General features: G+C 40.3%; 1 protein-coding gene across 1 annotated transcript in view; it reads left to right on the top strand.

Moving 5' to 3' along the window:
* Positions 1 to 22905, top strand: part of LOC127634078 (receptor-type tyrosine-protein phosphatase mu-like) — a 360097-nt gene that overhangs the window by 70120 nt on the left and 267072 nt on the right. Inside the window, exon 2 of the mRNA XM_052113498.1 lies at positions 8740 to 8862. Within this exon, the coding sequence (XP_051969458.1) occupies positions 8740 to 8862 (123 nt within the window). The remainder of the gene's footprint in view (positions 1 to 8739; positions 8863 to 22905) is intronic.

The following is a 22905-nucleotide window of genomic DNA, read 5'->3' on the forward strand; positions in this document are numbered from 1 at the left end:
AGAGGCCCATATCTGTGGGGTTTAACCATATAGGGCCTTCATAATTATGATATAAAATAGAAACCAGAATACAAAAGTATATTAAGATTTTTTTGACCTGTAGTTTTGCTCCAAAATCGTAAGTGAAAAATGCCCATTTTCACCAGCTTCTACAAAATAATGGATTACAATGGAACGCAAAAAAGTGCTTTTTCTCATTTTTAGACTCACACCGTTGTCGTGTAATGCAACTAGGGGTGCTGAAGTCAACTGATATTAGTAATAGATCTATTAATCTCTGTGTACAATTAAAATCATGATGCTGACACCTTTCTGAGGGTGTTTATTTGACCTGTAGTTTTGCTCCAAAATCATAAGCGGAAATTGTCATTTTGAGCCCCTTCTACACAATAATGGATTACTCAGTAAATATTCATCTGTGGCATTTAACAACATAGGGTCTCACTAATGTTGATACAAAAATAAAAGTTTGTTCTGAATCAGAATATAAAAGTATATTAAGATATCTGTAATACTTCAGGAGATATAGGCACTCCATACTATGGAAAAACAACACAAAAAGTGCTTTTTCCCATATTTGGACTCACACCGTTGTCGTATAATGCAACTAGGGGTGCTGAAGTCATCTGATATTAGTAATAGATCTATTAATCTCTGTGTACAATTAAAATCATGATGCTGACACCTTTCTAAGGGTATTTATTTGACCTGTAGTTTTGCTCCAAAATCATAAGCGGAAATTGTCATTTTGAGCCCCTTCTACACAATAATGGATTAATCAGTAAATATTGATCTTATGTATGTCATATTTTGGCTTTCATCATCATTTCTGTTTATCTTTTAAAGTATTAACAAAATCCAAAATTCCAGCAGAGGAAGTTTCTGAAATTTGGTTGATTTGACAGTAAAATACATGGGTTGTCTAAACGACTTGAGGAAGAACTGAATAAGTAGGCCGGTTTAAAGTTGAGACCCTGATCAGACAGCTTTATTAGGGGCGTTCATGTAGGATGTGTTATTGTGTTCAAAAACAGCTGTTCAAAATGGAACTGATTTAGTTGCATTTCTAAATTCATCAAGTACAGTCACTAAAAAATATATGAAAGCTAATTAAAGAAAATCTAGATTAACTAGTTAACCTCACCAATCCTGACCCATCCCTAGTACACATGCGAAAGACAGTTTGCTCAAACATTTGGGGCCCCCCTGAAGCACCGCCCCTGCTTCAAGACATTTTGATTTGGTTTTCTATCAAGTGTAGCTGTTTTGGACGGCTTGTAAACTATTACCCACAGTGCTGTGCTGGGATCAGTGGTGTATCTGCAGCTCTCTGGTGAGGTCTTGAGACTGAAATAGGCCTGTCAGTCTCACAGCAGCTAACCTGAACGATCCACACTAACTCACAGCGGTGGAGAGAGAGACGGCCGGTCCTGACTCAGATTACACCAGATTGCTTTTGTGGTCCGTGTCACAGCAGAACATAAACAATCATAAGAGAGGAGAGGGTTTCTAAACGCCATTCGGTTATCTGTAGTTTACATCACACTAGCAGAAACGGTGAGAATGGAGGACTGTAACGTTTTACAGGACGTTGACTAAAAAGGTTTAAGTGAAGATTTTCTTTTCTCTCTTTATTTTCATTTTGGTTTTAAAGAAATGTTGTCCAGTTTTAAACAACTCTTTTGATTTGATAAAGATATTAATGAAATAAGTGTTGTGAGATATCTCACCGGTCTCTGTGACCGCTTTCCAATGACACTTTCCAGCTGTCAATCATTCTACACGTTTTCATAGTATTGTAGTTGCAGTGAATTATTGAGGCTTAATGACATTTTTATGCCTTGTTGTTCATAACAGTTGCCAGTTGAGGGCGCTGTTTAGCTGCTGTTGTTTTACAACCATTTCTGCTTCTGACGGTCTAAATAAAACTATTTTATTATCATCGGAGTGCTTCGTTTTGGAAAAAGGGGCGTGGCTAATTCGACGGCTCAGCTTGGGGAAATTCTAGAATGGCTAAAAGCACCTTTTAACACCTTTTATTTGAGGTGAGTACACATCACAAGTATTATTTACAAAGTTTTCAAGCATATTTTTAAGGTAAAAATATAAGTAAAAGGTTTGTTTCCACAAGAATTTTAAACGAGACTTACATTTTACCTTGCCGTCTCTGGTGATTTGTTTTTTATTTTTTACTATAAGCTTAAAATAATAAATAACAATAACGATAATTTGTATTTATAAAAATCGATCAATTAAATTAATAGATACTAATAAATTATACATTTTAAATTATAAATAATTGAATAAAAACAAAATTGAAAACATGCTGTTACAGAGGAATGTTTGTCTGAATGGTACAAATGATACAACATAAACATTTTGCTGTGATCCGTTTGTCAGGAATCATCATGAATGTGATCGGAAGAGATGCTGAATTTGACCTACAGTATTTGTAAGAAAACTGCCATATTTTAAAAAAATGCACCACACGAAGGTTGTCTGGGTATCTCAGTGAGTGTTGACTCTGACTATCACACCTGGAGTCGCGAGTTTGGGTGAGCTGAGTGACTCCAGGTCTCCCAAGCAACCAAATTGTCCCGGTTGCTAGGGATGGTAGAGTCACATGGTGCCACGGAGAGTAGCATGAAGCCTCCACACGCGCTACGTCTCCACGGTAACGCGCTCAACAAGCCACGTGATAAGATGCGTTTATTGACGAGATTCGTCCGTGATTCGTCCGTGTCTGAGACGTCACTCCGCGCATCTTATCACGTGACTTGTTGAGCGCGTTACCACGGAGACTCTCAGCGCGTGCAGGCTTCACGCTATTCTCCGTGGCATCCACGCACAACTCACCACACACCCCACCGAGAGCAAAAACCACATTATAGTGACCACGAGGAGGTTACCCCATGTGACTCTACCCTCCCTAGCAACCGGGCCAATTTGGTTGCTAAGGAGACCTGGCTGGAGTCACTCAGCACGCCCTGGGTTCAAACTCACGACTCCAGCGGTGATAGTCAGCGTGAATACTCGCTGAGATACCCAGACAACCTCCACACATCACGACTTTAAAGACTCGAGACAAGAGCTCTTCCAACACTGGAATCATTTAAAATATTTAAAACATAGATTTTGTACCAGCACTGCTTGGTTAGCCTGACTTTTATTTTCCTTTTGAGAGAAGAAAGATGCTTGAGAAGAGAATATCGATCACAGAACTAGAGAAGAGACTCGGGTCTTGCTGGTTCTTTCATGTCAACCCAAATGTCGGAGCAAATTAAGCTTTTGCTCTGGCATGAATTAAAGTAACTGTCTGCCGTGTTTTGACTCCGCGTTTGCCAGTAGCTTAGAAGCCAATGTGTTTGTGCGTTCCATCAGAAATATCTGTGTATTTGTTTTGCTATTGCTTGATAGGTGAAGTGAGATTATTGAAATGCTTTCAAACGCATATTCCTCAAATTCGAGGCATTAAACCAAGTCAAACTGTCCAATCACAGCTGGTTTGGGGTGACAAGTCTGCCAGTCGCTGCCCGTCACTGTTTACATCGTCCTAGTGCTGTTTGCTTTGGCAGCGATCTGCTGCTCGTGGTACTGCAGTATTGATGTGCCATCAGGCCCTGTGGCAACAGTTTTCTGTGTCAAAGATAATAACACGAGCTGCGCAGACGTCTGGACTCTGTCAGGATCTGCAGAGCCTCGAGTGCGCTGTCTGGCCCAGCAGAGATGAATTCTGGGGCTGTTTGCTCTGATGTCATCAAATACTTTTCCGACAGCTAATCCAGAGAATGCTGGGAATGTGGTACAGCCAAACACTTGATATTAACTAAACTATTGTGAAAACCTTATGAAATGCCACTAGGATGAGTCTCATGTCTGAGTCATATTTCACCACAAAGTCTAAAGAAAAAAGAAAAACTTTGAAAGTAAATAAACGAAAGTAAAGCCTATCTATGTTTACGCCCATAAAGATCGTTTTTCAACGTAGTTTCATGACGCGTCGTAATAATTTGTGAGATATCGAATGACTTTGCTTGTACGAAATGGTGAGATTTATCTGTGCTATACAAATGACTGATGTTTAGTTAAATTTATGAAAAATCATTCAATAAACAATATATAAAAGTTTCCGTTTTGTACAAGCCAGCTCATGCATTTTCGCCATCTCGTACTATTAATTAAAAAAAAAAAAATGTTTGTTGGATCATTTATTTTTATTTATGGAAATTAAAGTTTCTGTGTTGTACGAGCCAACTCATAAATTTTTGCCATCTCGTACTATTAATTAAAAAATTTTTTTTGTTGGATCGTTTATTTTTATTTATGGAAATAAAAGTTTCCGTTTTAATTTCGCGATCTCATACTATTAATTAAAAAAAAAATTGTTGGATCATTTATGGAAATTAGTTTCCGTTTTGTACGAGCCAACTCATACAATTTCCCCATATTGTACTATAAGAATGAAAAATAATTAGTTGGTTCGCTTATTTTTCTCCATGGGGGTAAAAATGTTACGTTTTCATCTCACTGTTATTACGAAAAATAATTTTGTTAGTTCATGTATTTTTCTTGACGTAAAAGTCGTACATTTTTGAACAAGCCGACTCTTACGATATCACCGTCAGACTATTAATATAAAAAATGTTTTGTTGGTTTGTTTATTTTTCTCTATGGGAGCTAAAGTGGTTCGCCATCGAGTACTATTATTACGAAAACAATGTTCGTTCGTGTGTTTTGCTTTACGGCAGTAAAAGTCTTTGTTTTTGAATGAGCCAACTCACAGAATTTTGCCATCTCGTACTCTTCGTATGAACAATCGTTAGTTGGTTTGCTTATTTTTCTTTATGGGAATAAAAGTCAGCACAGGACCGTGATATGACCCTAAAAACTACACACCCAATGTCTCTTCTGGAATATTCTCAGAGCAAATGTTTCTGTGGATATCAGAGTGAAGCCACACAGATTTGCTCTTCAGTTTAAAGTCGCCTCATTCCTTTGTCAATAATTAAGAGGATGCACGTTACATGTTTGCGTCCCACATGTTGTGATGTAATTGCGTGGCAGTGTGTCTTAACCTCCCTAGCAGAGAGAGACGCTGGCGTGATGTTATTCAGCATGACGCCTCCGATGGAGTCTGTGTGTTCTGATAACGCCACAAGAGATTTAACACTCATACATAATAAATAAAATACATGAACATAGCTCTTGTAGAGGACCACCTAAGAGTGTTTTAGACACCTGCCATTTCTGTTTGTGTGTGTGAGATCATTTATATATATATATAGTTTGCTTGAACAAGACACGTCCAAGTTTAACCAACATGTTATAAAAACTACAAACAAAGTTTCAACACCCTCAAATTAACTCTCCAGCGATTGTTGTCTAGACAGCGACACATACAGAGATCAAGGTAAATCCCACGACCAAATGCATCAGATTTCACGTACTGTCAGACGATACGGATATTTGTTGAGGAAATGTTGTTGATCAAGTGAATCGTGGCGTCTCCTTTTCACTTCAGGGAGCAGAAAATGCCGCGTGCTGTCAGAATAAAAGAGAAGATAAGAGAGTCGTGCCTCCTGTTGTTGTATTCTTGTAGGTGATGACAGTTTCCTGCCCATACGAGCGCTTGAATTACCCAACACCTGGAAGTCATTACTTTCAAACCCTGGGAAGGTGTCAAAGCCTGAGGTGCCCTGAAATCACTTTACTCCTTATATTCATGGAATTATTGAATCACGCCTATAAGAAACGCTCCCGGGTGTATGCACTGAATAGACACAACAACAACAACAACAACAAATTCCTGAATGTATCTTTGGAATTTCCTACAAATATCACAACGCTGAAATGCGTTTCTGCCTTCCAAGGTTGATTGTCGAGACTAATAAGCGAGAATTTATTGTTTAATTAATAAACAGTAAGTTGTGAATGAGTTTGCATGCAGGCCAAATGTGCTCATTTGTTTTGCATTTGTGCACATTGCAACAGTGAAATTGTGCATGTTTGTAAAGTTTGATATTGTTGTGATCGCTGTGATTATCTGATCGGCATTGATTACGGCGGTGTGGGAACCTGCTGTGCGGGAGTTGCATTAATCGGCATGTTTTGCAACTGTAATTCCTCTCTGTGACAGAGTTCATGAGTCTCATTCTGCTCATAGTGGTCAATTGACATGGGTTTATCGATGGCTAATGTTGACAGGGTGGCTGAATACTGATATATCAAAGTAGCCATTGAAAACCCCGTCATTTGGGTGTTTCTAGACTCATAGAAGCGGTGCGGACCGCACCGAGAAATGCCATTGTCAGAGTTATTTACTTATTATTTGAACTTTAATAAAGGATGCATTACAGATATAATGCCAGGTTGACTTTTTAGACGCTCTGGCATGCCAGATCTGACTATGCTTTATTACACGATGACACTGCTTCTGTATTTCCTTATTTGGCATTTTTGCATTATAATTAACCCATACTTTGCGATATACATCACCTGAAGCTGTTTGGAAAGTTTAGAGTTCATATGGACATGTTTTCTTCCTCTCGTGCATCATCATTAGAGTTTAATGTGATGTCTAAGGGTGTGTTCACAATTGGCAGGTTTGGTTGGATTAAAACGAACTCTGGTGGTTCATTTGATCAAGTGTGAACGCTTCATCTGAACCTTGCTGCGCACTAAACAAGTGGAGCGAGACCGCATGAATAGCGGGTCTCAGTCCACTTCCAAATGAGCTCTGGTGCGATTCGATTGACATATGAACGCAACATGGACCAAAGACGTCTAAACAGACCATAAACAGGAAGTAATTTGCCTAATAGTGACCTCAAGCACACCTGGTTCTTCTCCTCATAGGAGCGATGTTGCCCATTACAGTTCGGGACAGGTGTCATGATTGTTTTTATTTCCCCTGTAAAGGCCGCTGTGATTCTGTAGAAATAGCTGTTCTATCTGAAAAATCAGGGTCCCAAACAATTACCAATAACCGATAGTTCCATTAAAACAACTAGTGGCACCAATTAACAGGTAAAACCGAAACATTGCTCAACGTCTATTTAAACATTTTTCACACTCTTACTAGTTGATTTAATTAGTTTAATTAGACTAACAATGTCCAACAGTGTTCATGCATCACAGGGGATTTATGTCATTTTTGTGTCATTTACGTCTCAAATTCTGTATTGTGTTTAATTGAATTCTGTGCTGATGGAAATTATTCTGAAGGAAATTACTTTTTTTTTTTTTTTTTGGTTTATTTTTTCCCAATTTGGAATGTGCAATTCCCACTACTTAGTAGGTCCTCATGGTGGCGCGGTTACTTCGGATGAGACGTTAAACCGAGCTCCTGACCCTCTGTGGCCATTAAAAATCCCAGGGCACTTGTAAAGGGTAGGAGTGTAATCCCGGTGTCCTGGCCAAATTCCCCCCTTTGGCCCTTCTCAATCATGGCTTCCTAATAATCCCCATTCATTAATTGGCTGTATCACTCTACTCTCTCCTCTCCACCAGTAGCTGGTGTGTGGTGAGGGTACTGGTGTACTATAGCTGCTGTCAATCATCCAGGTGGATGCTGCACACTGGTGGTGTTTGAGGAGAGTCCCGTTCACTGTGTAAAGCGCTTTGAGTGTAGTGTCAGAAAAGAGATACAAATGTAACGTTCATTTATACTCTCCTCAATCCGGGTGTTGGAAGACAAGTGTCAGTTACGTCCGCTTCTGAGACCGTCAATCCGCGCATCTTATCACATGACTCGTTGTGCATGACACCGCGGAGACTCACAGCATGTGGAGGCTCATGGTACTCTCCACGATCCACACACAACTCACCACACGCCCCATTGAGAGAACCACTAATCACCACCACGAGGAGGTTACCCCATGTGACTCTACCCTCCCTAGCAACCGGCCCAATTTGGTTGCTATGGAGACCTGTCTGGAGTCACTCAGCACGCCCTGGATTCAAACTCACGACTCCAGGTGTGATAGTCAGCGTCAATACTCGCTGAGATACACAGGACCACGGAAATGACATTTTTAACCTTTTTCGAATAAAATGACAACTTTAATGTCTCGCGAAGGCTAATTTCATAACTAACATTTTATGTATCCAAAATACACGCAATAAAATCATATTTTTACACTTTTTACAGTGTTATTGATCAAAATATTCTGCGCACAAGTGATATTTCCCTTGATTTTTCTTTCTCATATTTCATCTCAAGAAAGCTCGTCACTCACACTTTGGTCCTCTGAATAATAAATAGTTTATCATCCTTTGATGAGGTTGGTAGACAAAATCAAGCTTAAAAAGATGCGTCTTCAAATGCTATTTAAAAATGTGAATGCTTGGCGCTTGTTTAATTTTGATTGGTCAAAAGTTCCAGATGTTTGGGTCATAATGGCTAAAAGCAGCTTCGCCCGATCTCTTAAGGTTTACATTACAGTATGTCATAATGTCTGCATTGGAAGAGCTCAAACTACGAGTTGGAACATATTCTGATAAACAGTCACATCTGTATGATGGTGTTATGTCATTAAGTGCTTTATAAACCAATAAAAGGACCTTAAAATCAATCCTGCACATAAGAATGACACCAAAGCTCTTCTGTCCTGACTGCAGTTTCAATTGAAGTACTGATACAGATAATCTCAAAATAACAAAATATTAGTTGATTCAAATATTGGTCATGAGTATATAATGCTGTTGTGAACCGGCACTGATCTCTCCTCCTCTCTGTAGATGACTGTCTCTTGGAAAAGTCGTATACGGAGTGCGGCTACAGTCAAGGCAGAGACGACGACTTCGACTGGGAGCAGATGAACACCAAGCAGAAACCGTCGTCAGACCGCTGGGTGCCATCAGGTTAGTCCAGTCTACATCTCCAAGAATGCTAATGTGAAACTCAAGATCGCTTGTTTATATGAAAAACCTGTTTCTGGGGAAATACAGGAGCATTGCAGCTACGCTCGCTGCTCGACAACCCTTCCATCAACCTTTAAACCTTCGGTCTGATCTTGAATCAGGTTTATGACTGTGGTACAGCTCAGAGTGCTCTGTGTTATAATGAATGGGCTGATTCTAGATCATTATGAAGGTAAAATCCGGCTACACTACTCATGTTTAATTTGTATAGAGTTTGAGGGTTCAGTTCCTGTATCATTGTGTCTCTTTGATTCATTATTACAGTGTATGTTCAGGGCCACAGTCACTGTAGTGACTTTGATAAACGTTGTCGTGTCATTTGCCGAACGGACCCCAGATACGACATGTACATCACATTTATGCATTTGGCAGACGCTTTTAACCAAAGTGACTTACAGAGATATTATTACAGGGACAATCCCCCCGGAGCAACCTGGAGTTAAGTGTCTTACTCAAGGACACAATGGTGGTGACTGTGGGGTTCAAACCAGCAACCTTCTGAGTACCAATGTATTATACAGAGCACTTATTACAGGGACAATCCCCCCGGAGCAACCTGGAGTTAAGTGTCTTACTCAAGGACACAATGGTGGTGGCTGTGGGGGTCGAACCAGCAACCTTCTGATTACCAGTTATGTGCTTTAGTCCACTACGCCACCATCAATCAAGCAAGAGAGGGAGATTATGATTGACGGGTTATTTTGTTCATGATCACATGGTTCTTATTTTTTTTTCGCTAAATCGAAATTCAATAAATCGCCCCATCCCTATTAAGAAGCGCAGAGACTGACATACGACTCGAAATTTGAGACTCATGCTACACTCTTTATTTTTTCTTAATTTTTCTCCCCAATTTGTAACGCCCAATTCCAAATGCCCTCCAAGTCCTCGTGGTGGTGTAGTGACTCGCCCCAGTCCGGGTGGCGGAGGACGAATCTTAGTTGCCTCCGTGTCTGAGACCGTCAATCCGCGCATCTTATCACGTGACTTGTTGAGTGTGTTACCGTGGAGATGTAATGCGTGTGGAGGCTTCACGCTATTCTACGTGGCATACATGCACAACTCACCACACGCCCCACCGAGAGCGAGAACCACATTATAGTGACCATGAGGAGGTTACCCCATGTGACTCTAACCTCCCTAGCAACTGGACCAATTTGGTTGCTAAAGAGACCTGACTGGAGTCACTCAGCACACCCTGATTCAAACTCACGACTCCAGGTGTGATAGTCAGCGGCAATGCTCGCTGAGATACCCAGACCCCCCAAACTACAGTCTTTAATATTTTCCCTATGAATTGTGTCACTTGTAAGAGACATTGAAGTCTCTCGTGAAATCTGTCGCTCTTTATTTCCCATGGGAATGTGCGAGCTTTCCCTCAGACGCTTCAGAGCTCCGCACTGTGCCTGATTTGCATATTTACACGTTTTAAAGAGATACAAACAAGCAAAAAAATAGCATGTCGATCTGTGCAAAGCCGGTGAACACTGTACGAGTTTGGCCACTAAAGACAAATTTCGGGGGTGCTAAAGGATTTCTGTCATTGGGCAAAATCGGTAATTTAACAACGTTCAGTGTGACATGTACACCGACGGCCTTTGCGCTGATCTTTAGCCTCTGATGAAGTTCTGGCAGTTTTTTTTTTTTTTTTTCTTTACATTTACCATGCATTTTCTTTACAACGTTATTTTAATGACTATTTTACCATTACAGATTATACAATTATAATAATCCATGTTTGCGCATTATCCATTGGGAGTGTGATATATTAGCAGCTTTTATACATTTTCGAAATTTTGCCTGGGCGATAGGTTACTAGTCTAAAAGAGGAGAAAGACGTACTTTAACCCACCTTTTTTGTTTTCCCCTATTTGAACAGAGAAGTTTGTCGGACTACAAGTATTTTTATTTTCACAATGAATATTTGCTTGTTTTAGCTCATTATGACTGTAGGCTACCTCCCGCACACACGTTCATTCTCAACATATTATAGACCTATTTGACAAAATCAATCTTTCTTTTTATACGTTAGCCTGTGCTTGTGATGGAGTGGTATTGGAGCAACGGAAACGCTGATATCCTGACTTTCAGAAGAAGAAAAAAAGCGGGAAAATCTCACCGTTTCGCTTCTATTCCTCAATGTGGGACCACAGTCGGCTACGATGTGTATCGTGCAGTCTGACGTAATGTTGCACAGTGTGCCATGGCGATCCCAATGCGTTCATATCGTACAGTCTGTCAAGCAACAATCTTAAAGCACTGTAAAAATCCTGCAGTTTATATCGGGCTTAAGAGAAATCGGCCCGGGAATTTTAACTGGACCAAAACTTGAGTGGGGTGGTCATTTTGTGGTCCATTCTGCATAACGTGGCTGCTCATTTTAGCTTATCGCGGCCCATTCGGTACGTTTCCCTTCCGGCCAACTCAGTTCTCCCGATGGTCGGTCCACCCCTGATTGGCCCCAAAGTGCGTCAGCCCACCGGGAAAATGCCGGTATGCCAGATTACCAATCCCGCCATGAAGCATTCTACCAATAACTCAATATTTTAATTATTTTTAAAGGAAGAGTGCACCCAAAAATGGAAAACATCTCACCATTTATATACTAGAGGCTGACAGATGTACCACCAAGGCCAATAAATCGTCTGTTATTTGGTTTATTTTTAAATTCTCTACATACATTTTGCCGTTTGGCCGATTAGTTTTGTTATGTGACATTGTGTTTCCTTGGGCTATTGCGGTGGCCATTTTTTTTTACCACCACAGTGGTTAAGGAGTGGTGGTGGTTGCTCATTGGGCTAAAGCACATAACTGGTAATCAGAAGGTTGCTGGTTTGATCCCCACAGTCACCACCATTGTGTCCTTGAGTAAGACACTTAACTCCAGGTTGCTCCGGGGGGATTGTCCCTGTAATAAGTGCTCTGTATAATACATTAGTACTCAGAAGGTTGCTGGTTCGAACCCCACAGTCACCACCATTGTGTCCTTGAGTAAGACACTTAACTCCAGGTTGCTCCGGGGGGATTGTCCCTGTAATAAGTGCTCTGTATAATATATTGGTACTCAGAAGGTTGCTGGTTTGATCCCCACAGTCACCACCATTGTGTCCTTGAGTAAGGCACTTAACTCCAGGTTGCTCCGGGGGGGATTGTCCCTGTAATAAGTGCACTGTAAGTCACTTTGGATAAAAGCGTCTGCCAAATGCATAAATGTACAGCCGGTGAACCGTGTTGTATGTTGGTTGGAACGTGCATAACGTTTTTTTACGTCATGATTTCTTCCTGTAGAACATGAGAGGTGGCTTTTATTTCAGGAACTTCTAAACGTGTGCGGTTTAATGATAGTGAAGAGTTCTGCCAGACTTGTGTATACAGTATATATCTAATCTGTTCAGCAAAGCCAAACCATTTTACACTCACTCGAGGATGATAGATTCAGACGTATGCTCGACAATCTCAAGACAATTTCAGGAACTAGTGGTTTTGTAAGTTATAACCGCTATTAAGGCGAGCATTATAGCGAACGCGTCGTGTTTGCTTAAATGACTCGTGTGCAAATGCGCTCACGTGGCGGCGCTAATCGAGGCTCTTTGTCACACCCTAATAAACTTTTCCATTAGAAGCAGCGCCCGTGACGCTCGCTCTTAAATCTGATGCCTAACCACGCAGGGCTGCGGCCGACCGTCTCCATGGCAGGGACAGAATTAATTGCGAGGACTTGGCTAATTTCACCTCGCCTCCACCGGCACGTAAGACCGCTTCTCAGAGAAATGACCTGACAGCGAGTCTTCAGGAGGAAGAGAGGTGTTTACTCTTGCGGCGAATTGATTTATGCTGACACATTGTAAGATTGCTGAAGGTTCGATCGAGGCCGGACGCAGGGCATGCGACCTACACGCATGGAGATTCTCAGAGCTTAATTCACGTCTCCCGGAGAAACCAAATGTGATGTTGTTTTGTCTGTAGTGCCCTGCTGAGGGGATGCCGTATCTTGCTGATTGCCTGAATTGTGGGCAATTAGTCAAGCTGCTGCGTGCCAGTCTGCTTCCCGCAACTCGATAACTTATGTTCTTGCTCAAATTATTGCTTTCTTTTCAGTACAGTATCTAGACAGCCTTATAGGTCTAAGCTTATACTTGTAAACTTGGTTTTATAAAATTATAAGTGTCACATTTCTGCCTTAAACCCTCCAAACATGGGTGTATCGTGTTGAAAAATATCGCTCAGGGGAAGAATGACAAATATATTTTAAATATTGAAATATTTCCATATGCTTAAAATATCTTTTGGGAACCTCCTGCACTGAAAACAACAAGAACAGAAAAGATGAAGTCATTTCAGCTTTGAATAAGTTCAAGCATGGACTTTAAAATATTAAGTACATTTATTATAGAATTATTTATATTGTTTGTTCAGTTCTAAAGTAGAACCGTGCCATATTTATTAGCTTTTTTGAGTTAAGCTACATGAACTTTTCAAAGTTGGTGTTTCCGTCTTGAATAATTAATGAGCTTGTATGATTTCACTGATTTTTATTGTTGATGTTGCAACTTGTTACGGTCATTGTGATTTGTCCTTCAAGGCCAGGGACGGATTTTTATTGTTGATGTTGATGTTGCAACTTCTTGTTTTGTGAAGTTTGAAGTCCTTCAAGGCCAGGGACAGACTTGCAAAGGCCCTGGGGCCAATTATCTCCAAGGGCCCCCCTCCAAACATTTTTGACCCAAAGATTCGTTGTTTCCTGCCCCCCCGGGCAGTCATTGGCCCCTGGCAGTCATTGGCCCCTGGGCACTGGCCCCATTGGCCCGGTTGGTAATCCGTCCCTGTTCAAGGCTTCGTCCACATTAATCAGGATACATTTGAAAACTCTCTCGTCCACGGTGTTTTCAAGCATGTTCCAAAAGTTGCTCATCCACACTAAAATGTATGAAATCACTTCAATCCTCGTACTGCGTATGTTCGGTCTGAAACGCAGTCGTCCTCGTGTTTCGTCACCGAACTGCAATTCCTAGTAAACGTCCCGTTGCGTTTGACGGAATGCGTTGTGAAGGCTGTACAAAGTAACGTTTATCTTTAACAGGCACAATAACGCCGCTACAATGTGGGCTGCCATCTTGATTGTTTTGGGTTGAATGGGTCACATGACTGCATCACATGATGACAAATACGTCAGATGTCTTCCCCGTCCACACTACAACACGAAGACGCCATTTTCAAATGTATCCACTTGGGAGAGCGTTTTCGAAAAGCTCTGGCTTTGCTATCAAAAAAGCCGTCTCGGTGTGGACGGAAGACCAAAACGTAGAGAGAAAGATGCATTTTCTGATGCAACTGGGAAAAAAACAAAACACTTAATGGTATTTATATATTGGCCTAAAATTCCCTTATTTGGCCGAATAAAATGCGATTGGAATTTGTAATAATTGCAGTTATCTCAACTAACAAATGCATCTTGAAAATTTATTTTTATTAATAAAACAATAATTCTGTAGCGAGTGTTCGTTTGGCTGCAGACAGACCCTCGACGTTAAGTTGTAGATCTCTTAAGTGCCAGTCCACTGGCTCGTCGGGATCTGCTGATGGTTGTGGCACGTGACCGGGATTAATGGCTGGAATTCGGTCTTCTGGTTGGATCATTGCAACTTCGGATCCTGGCTGGAAACCAGGTCTGAGTTGACAGGAAGCACAACGAGAACGCTGATCCAATGCTCCCCTATGAGAATTCTGAAACGTCCAACCTGAACAGGATGTTTCCTTCATTCCAGCGGTCCAGTGTCCGTGTAGGTGCAGCTGGCCAGCGCTGACCCAAACGCCACCGCGGTCACGTGAAAGTGGTTTTGAGTGGTAATCAATATGTGAAGCTCATATAACCGTGACAAGTCAGTCTGCAATAGTTCACCCTCCACAATATATGACGGCTCTTATCTATTTAATTCTATTTCACTTCCAGCGAGGTCAAGGCAGAGGCGATATATTACTCTTTCATTTGCTTGGTGTCAGGCGGCCGGCGGAAGCGGCAGAGCCCTCGCGGGCAGCGACTGAACGCCCTGATACACACGCTTTCAACAAGAATAGATGACAGCAGGTATGAATCTCTGACCCGGAGGAAGCTGGGAATTCACTGTAGCTTTCTTGTGTTTCTCATTAGCGTCTTCATGATAGAATCGTCCTCCTCCCCCACATTATGGATCACACGGTGCGGCTTTGAAATGCAGAAGTACGACTGCAGGACAGACGTGGCAGCTTTCTGTACCACTTAGTAACTTTCCTAATAAAGCGTTTAAAAAAGTATCATCATTTACTGACTCTCGTGTTGTTCCAGACCTTTAAGTGGCACTTCAACGTTTGGTGTAAGACGTCTCAAGGAGATGTTTTTCCTCTCGGTTCACTGTAACCGGTGGTTTCATGGGATTGTACCGCTGTAGAAGTTAATGTCTTCTGATGAGCTCACTGCTCACTAGCGATGAGATTATATGGCACTGTGGGGATGTAGTTCATGTAGTTTGAGTATCAGGTGTCTCCATCAGCGCTCCATTTGAGACATGAAAGCATTAAATCCCTCACGACTCTGCTGACAGGTGTAAAACTCGACTAGCACAAGTGCTGTTTCCTGTAACACATGCGTTTCTCGGAGTGCGGTTGGAGTTGTAGCCTCCATCTCCGCGAAAGATACTCCTACTAACAGATCAATAAATCTACAGGGATGTGTGCTGCTGGTCATGTAGTATCATCAAGAGACTTTATTGACCTCAAAAGTCTGATGCAGTTTGACTCTTTAAGACCTTTATGAGTGTAAATCTAGCGTAAAACTACAACCCTCGCTTCCAGAAGAATCTTTGATGCTGAAGATAACTTAAAGATGATGCAATTGTTTGGATCATCTCACTTGGACCCCGCCGGACAATATATTAATAACTACTGTCTTGAGCAACATAAAATAGGTGTCGTTTTAAAGTTTAGAAGCTCTATTTTCCAGTGCATGTAGACATTATGACCAAAACTGAACAAGTGCTTTAAAATCTGCCGATAAATCCGAAGTGTCCCGTTTTTATAATTCATAAAAATATGAAATTCACATTTACATTTACATTTATGCATTTGGCAGACGCTTTTATCCAAAGTGACTTACAGTGCACTTATTACAAGGACAATCCCCCCCGGAGCAACCTGGAGTTAAGTGTCTTACTCAAGGACACAATGGTGGTGGCTGTGGGGATCCAACCAGCAACCTCCTGATTACCAGTTATGTGCTTTAGCCCACTACACCACCACCACTCCCATGGTGAAATATTGTTGAGCAGAAAGTGGTGTATTTAAAAGTAATGTCAATACATTTCCAATGAAGTAATTATTAAAGTAATCTGATTACGATTAGAGAAATAATTAGTACTTTGTAGGGGATTACTACTGTATTTTTAAGTAACTTACTCAACACTGTTCAGAGACAACTATACGTGAAGCGTTCGGTGGTGTTTTCAAAACAAGACTGTTTGTTTGAGCCTTGCAACACCCTAGCAACCACCCGAATACCATAGCAACCACCCTGGCAACTATATTCACAGAGGATTACTGCAAAGCATGTTTATGTTTGGACCGGGGTCAGAAATGAACAAGGGCTCGGGGCAAAATTACCCCCAAAATTTAAAATGTGAGAGCAAAGAAATATATGATATATTTTATTCTAAGCCTGTCTGAATACAGTATATTGTCATGTAAAATCACAATTGATGCTAATTTAATTTTATAGGTATTTGGGAAATTACTCTGATTAAAAATGTCTTTTATTGAACTGATTAAATTTATTCATATCAGACAAAAAATGAGTGATTTTATATTGTTAGAAGCTATAATATGTCCTTTATAAAGGCAAATATGCCCCTGAAAATCAACTCTTTAATAAAAAAGTGAATTTCTGACCCTGTTTTAGCCGTAATGTGAGAGTGCAGTACACAAAGCAGGCCTTTTCTCTCTTTCTGTACGACTATAGAAATAACAGTTTTGTTCCAAAAGCAAAAGTGAAACTTGAAGTAGTTGCTGTAATTTAGCTCGACGCGATCCTGGAGAAGGACAACCAAATTATTCCATCTTGTCCCACAGTCTAATACCATAGTATGATTATTATAAATATCCCCCATCCAAACACCCAACCGGAGGGTGTTTGTGTTTCCCCTAATGTGCCGGAACACGTGCCAAAAGAGCAAGTTTGTTTTGATTTCCTCAAGTCGTCTCAGACTCTGCCAGTATTAATCTATCTAGTCTTTTTTAGCAAAGCCAGTCTTTCAAATGCTCTCTCAGACGTGGAAAAGAACAGCCTCTTTCAGAGTTGGCGGGAGCAGTTTTGGCATTGCTGAGCCTCATGCCACAAATGAATACTGTAAACACAAGTTTTTGCCATTTTTTCTGCTTTGCTGTGCTTTATTTTTGGTGATATTTTCGCTGTATTCTAATTGATTAAACTTCTGAATGATACTTTTGTGTTCAGAAAATGAAAGAAAGTCATATAGACTTTTAACAACACCAGGGTGAGTAAACAATGACTGAATTTTAATTTTTGGGTGAACTAATTTTTTAAATGCAAAAAAAAACAAAAGAAAAGTAAAACATTGTTAGTGTATTTAGAAATTAATATTTAGCTAGATGAATTAGTGCTGTAAAAGTATTGTTCATTATTAGTTCTTTTTAAAATTATGTTACCGATTACAAACTTATTTTAAACTATTACCAACTTTTTGGTGTTGGATAAAATCAAAGCGTGTTAATAATGAACATATTTGTTGACCTGGTTGCAATGCATTCTCTGTGAAGGAGGCGGGGCTTCTACTAGAAAAGGACAGGAGGCGGGGCTTCTACGACTTGTTCATAGTAAAGTTCAACCAATATCTGGAATCAAGTAGACGCGCATATTTTCAGAACTTACCAGGTCGTCCAACTTCCTCTCTCACTTTCCTCCAAGCGACAGCTTTATTCGTCCGGTCTCTGTACATGTATGACGTTGTGTCACACAATTCCGGGTGTCCACACACGCTACAACTACTATGTCAGTGACAATCTCAATGCTGATTGGCTTTCGCGACAACGCATCATGCGGATTTTTCGTTCGAGTTGAAAAATATAAACTTGCGCGATTTTGCGTGTTCGAGTCGTGCCATTCGCTTAATTCACGCCGCCCGGCATCTTGGCATCATTCGCTTCTTTGCATTAACTTTGTATGTAATCGCGCTGCTCGTTGTATGTGAAGGCACCATAAGCTGAAATGAGCCGCCGTGTTATGTAGAACGGGCCATAATATGCAGAAAAGGACAGTCTTAATGGTATAAAACTTTAGTAAATTCTACTTAACTATTGCTTAAATTGAGTGAGTAACTTTAACTTAAACATTTGAGTAAATTCAGTAACTTTTACTTAAAAAATGTAGAAAAGTAAAAACAGTGTAAATTGCAATCAGTGAATCCATGCAAGCTCATTAGTTATTCAATGGGAACACCAGCTTCGAAAGTAAAATGGACTTATTTTATTTACAAGTTAAATGTACTGAAATAAGCAGGTAAACATCACAAGGTTTTCTACTTTAGGATTAATACATGATGATGCAAACAATCATAAATAATAACTTGTAAGTCAACCTGTTGATACGTCACTCTGCTTACATTAATATATAATTTACCATCTATAAATATAATTAATGTTAACAAATTAAACATTGTTTCAAAGGTCTACAGGTTCAACATTGATATCTGATCTCTGTTTCATGATAGTAATCTTCCAGAAACAGTAATTGAGTTATTTGTGCAGGAGTACAAATGAAAACATGCAATATCAAAACGGGACTTTTATTATGAAAACATGCGATATCAAAACGGGACTTTTATTATGAAAACATGCGATATCAAAACGGGACTTTTATTATGAAAACATGCGATATCAAAACGGGACTTTTATTATGAAAACATGCGATATCAAAACGGGACTTTTATTATGAAAACATGCAATATCAAAACGGGACTTTTATTATGAAAACACGATCGCCAGATGAATGCAGTTCAACACACTTGGGTCAATCGTCCATGACAAGCGTTCATTAAAAACATCCAATCGCACTTTTTGTCCATAAAAGTGATAAATGTGAGAAATATTGATATATTCTCCATTGTTTACAAGAGATCTCGCCTTCGTCATCGTTCTTCATCAAACTGCAATCTGAGCAGCATTCATGTTGTAAAACTGTTTATGATCTGATATATTAGAGTCTCATAAACAAAACCAGCCCGTCTCCAAACGTCTGTTTATAAAAATGTGGCGCAGTTTTATTCATAATAGTCGAGCAGTGCCGTCAGATTTAGTGTCGTCTTGAGAGGCGGAGCTTAATTTGACTCTGAACACTTCCAGAGATTTGACAGAGATTAAAGCTGCAGGAACTCATTTATTATTAAATCATCTTCAGATTAGAAACGAAACTTCTTTAGACTCGTGACTTTGAGCACATTGTATTTCTGGGGTGTCTTCGCACTTTTATTATTGTTTTATTAGATTATAAAAACATGTTCAGCACAAAATATATCCATTATTATAAACTTCAGCTTCTCTAACTTTAATAAATAACAACAAATATTAATTGTGAAACTTGTGAAATAAAGTCCAAAGTGTCTCTTTCAAAAGATGCTACAACTGTGTCCAAACTCCAAAGGGTCCCGTAAATACAACCATTTCAGTTCAGGCCATTGTCATGCTTTGTGCTCAATAAGGGGCGTTCAACAACAGGTTAAAGCATTGATTTTTACATGGTTGAATGTGCAATTGATTTAATATTTTTAAGTTCACGCTTCAACTTATTCAATGTAGAAAGTACAAAATCGTTTCTGCTATATTTACTTAGTGTACTTTTTGGAAAAGGCTTTGCAAATGGAGCACGCCTCTTGGGCCTTACACGGCAAAACACAATTTCTGTTCTCAGTCTTTTCCTGATTTCATGCACAAATATAGAGAAATTAAGCAGAAGAAATGAAGTCTTGTTTTCTGAGAAATATGACATAACGTACTTGGGGTTTATGCTTCAGATATGATTAAAATATTTGCCAACGGGATAATAAATATAAACTTGTTTTCCCTTCAATTAAGGATATATTTCAACCCCACGGGCAGATCGTCTTATGTAGGCAACTCACTAGGTTTAGTAAAAAAGCTAATTTATTCACTTCACCCCAGTAACAGGTTGTTGACATCACAATGCAAATACATCAAAACACAGACTATGAAGAACACAAATGATCTAATGATCTGCTTTAGATGAATCTAGAAGCGTGAGCAGGTCTATTCGTCATACTGTTGCTGTGAGCTACAACCAGCATGATGCCAAATACTACAAAGCTTGACTCAAATTGACCAGGACACACAATAAGCATCTCTTAATTTGTGCATTAGAACACCTGCGGTGACCTCCTGATACCTGCACGTGCAATAAAAGCAATAAAAGCGCTAATCATCTGCGGGCAGTTCAGAACACATGTGCCCGTGTGGGCACAAGCGCTTATTAATATTTCAAATATTCCTTGTTATCAGAGCAAACGCAGCTGCTCACAAATAAATAAAGCACACGCACAGTTCAGCAGACCAACACTGCAGCTCTTTCATGTGTCCCGCGTGATAACGACGACCTTTACCAGCGGCATTCAGAGCCGACGGTGTGAGCGTGTGAAAATTATCCGGCAGCAAACAGCCGCACGTCTCGTAGTGGATTGACGGGTCCACAGATTGATTTAAATAGATAACTGTCTGCTGTCGTCCATTTGTGTGTGTCTGTCAACTGACATGAATACATAACCTATATTTGTGTCTCTAGTAATCCACGAGCGTATTGTTCATAGAGAAGAGGTGCACTTTCACTGGCCGCTTAATCAGTTTTGTAAACATGACGATGGCCAACGTTTTGGGCCAAAATCCAGCGTTTGGTGCCCGCTGGGAAATTGGTGCCTGGATAAAGACAACATAATTTTCTCCACCAGTGCTGAGCAAATACACACACACACACACACACACACACACATGTTGGTCTACCTATCATTATGAGGACTTTCCATAGACATAATGACTTTTATACTGTACAAACTATAGATTCTATCCTCTAAACCTAACCCTACCCCTAAACGTAACCCTCACAGAAAACCTTCTGCATTTTTACATTTTCAATAAAACATTGTTTAGTATGATTTTTGAATTTGAATTATGGGGACACTAGAAATGTCCTCATAAATCACATTTATAGCATAATACCCTTGTAATTACCAGTTTGTAACTTACAAAATTGTCCTCGTAAATCACAAAAACACGCACACACTCTCACACACACACACACACACTTGTGCACACAGAGCAATTCTTAAAGGGATAGTTGAGCTAAAAGTAAAAATGATGTCATCATTTACTCATTATGTTGCTCTAAACCCATATGACTTCTGTGAAACGGTGTGCCGTATCGACTGGTCGCAGTACCAACGCCTATTATTTTGAGACTAACACGCTGCCTAACGCTGCTTTATTTACATTTATTTACAGGATATACATATGAAATATACAATTGTTTTTATAGTCAGTGGCTCCTTGCACATTTAAGGAGGAAAAATGTAAATTTTTTACATTTGAAATTTTTTATTATTCATAGTTTGTCCTTTGAATATTTCGTTCGTATCATTTTAGTCAATTTAGTTCATAATGTTAAAATGTGTCAAACTGTAACAGACCAAACTTTAATCAAATATTCTAACATTTAGAAAAATCGATAAACCTTTAATTAAAACGGTCTTTGTTGTGAATACCTTCTAATCTAATCTAATATAATATTAGTAAATGTATATACTGAAGTATTAGCAGTGTTAATCTCGCCAACGAAATCACCGACAAAAACGTGCATTGATGAAGGTTACAAAGACTGTTACATAGACGAGGAGAAAAAGGCGCATAATGACGATAATTAATCGATTTTATTAAATCATACAGTTTTTTTTTTTCTTGAATTTTCTTCCCAATCGTGGTGGCGTAGTGACTCGCCTCAATCCGGGTGGCGGAGGACGAATCTCAGTTGCCTCCGCGTCTGAGACCGTCAATCCGCGCATCTGATCACGCGACTTGTTGAGCGCGTTACCGTGGAGACGTAGCGCGTGTGGAGGCTTCACGCTATTCTCCGCGGCATCCACGCACAACTCACAACACGCCCCACCGAGAGCGAGAACCACATTATTGTGACCACGAGGAGGTTACCCCATGTGACTCTACCCTCCCTAGCAACCGGTCCAATTTGGTTGCTAAGGAGACCTGACTGGAGTCACTCACCACACGCCCCACCGAGAGCGAGAACCACATTATAGTGACCATGAGGAGGTTACCCCATGTGACTCTACCCTCCCTAGCAACCGGGCCAATTTGGTTGCTAAGGAGACCTGACTGGAGTCACTCACCACACGCCCCACCGAGAGCGAGAACCACATTATAGCGACCACGAGGAGGTTACCCCATGTGACTCTACCCTCCCTAGCAACCGGGCCAATTTGGTTGCTAAGGAGACCTGACTGGAGTCACTCAGCACACCCTGAATTCAAACTCATGACTCCAGGTGTGATAGTCAGCGTCAACACTCGCTGAGATACTCAGATTTAGCTGACGAGATGAACGCTGTACAGCATTAATGTCAAGCCGATGGTTACGGAAACATAATGGCAATGTAAATAAGTGAGCATGTTAAAATTATAACAATATTTATTTTATATTGCCATCAAATTCATTGCAAATATATAGTGAATTTTCAGTATGTTAACCAGCCCTTGTTTTTGTCCCAGTAGAAATCTCGTAGACTGCCCCGAATCGACTGCTAATTGCTCAAGCAGTGTTTGTGGATGTTTTGTTGTGACCCCTGGTTGGGTGTCAGGTCACGTTATGCACAGAAGGAGGGGCAGATAGTGATGTGAGGGGTAATTGGGACCAGTGAGGCCATCA

Source organism: Xyrauchen texanus, chromosome 41, assembly GCF_025860055.1.
Source record: "Xyrauchen texanus isolate HMW12.3.18 chromosome 41, RBS_HiC_50CHRs, whole genome shotgun sequence".
In the NCBI taxonomy this organism is placed as follows: Eukaryota; Metazoa; Chordata; class Actinopteri; order Cypriniformes; family Catostomidae; genus Xyrauchen; species Xyrauchen texanus.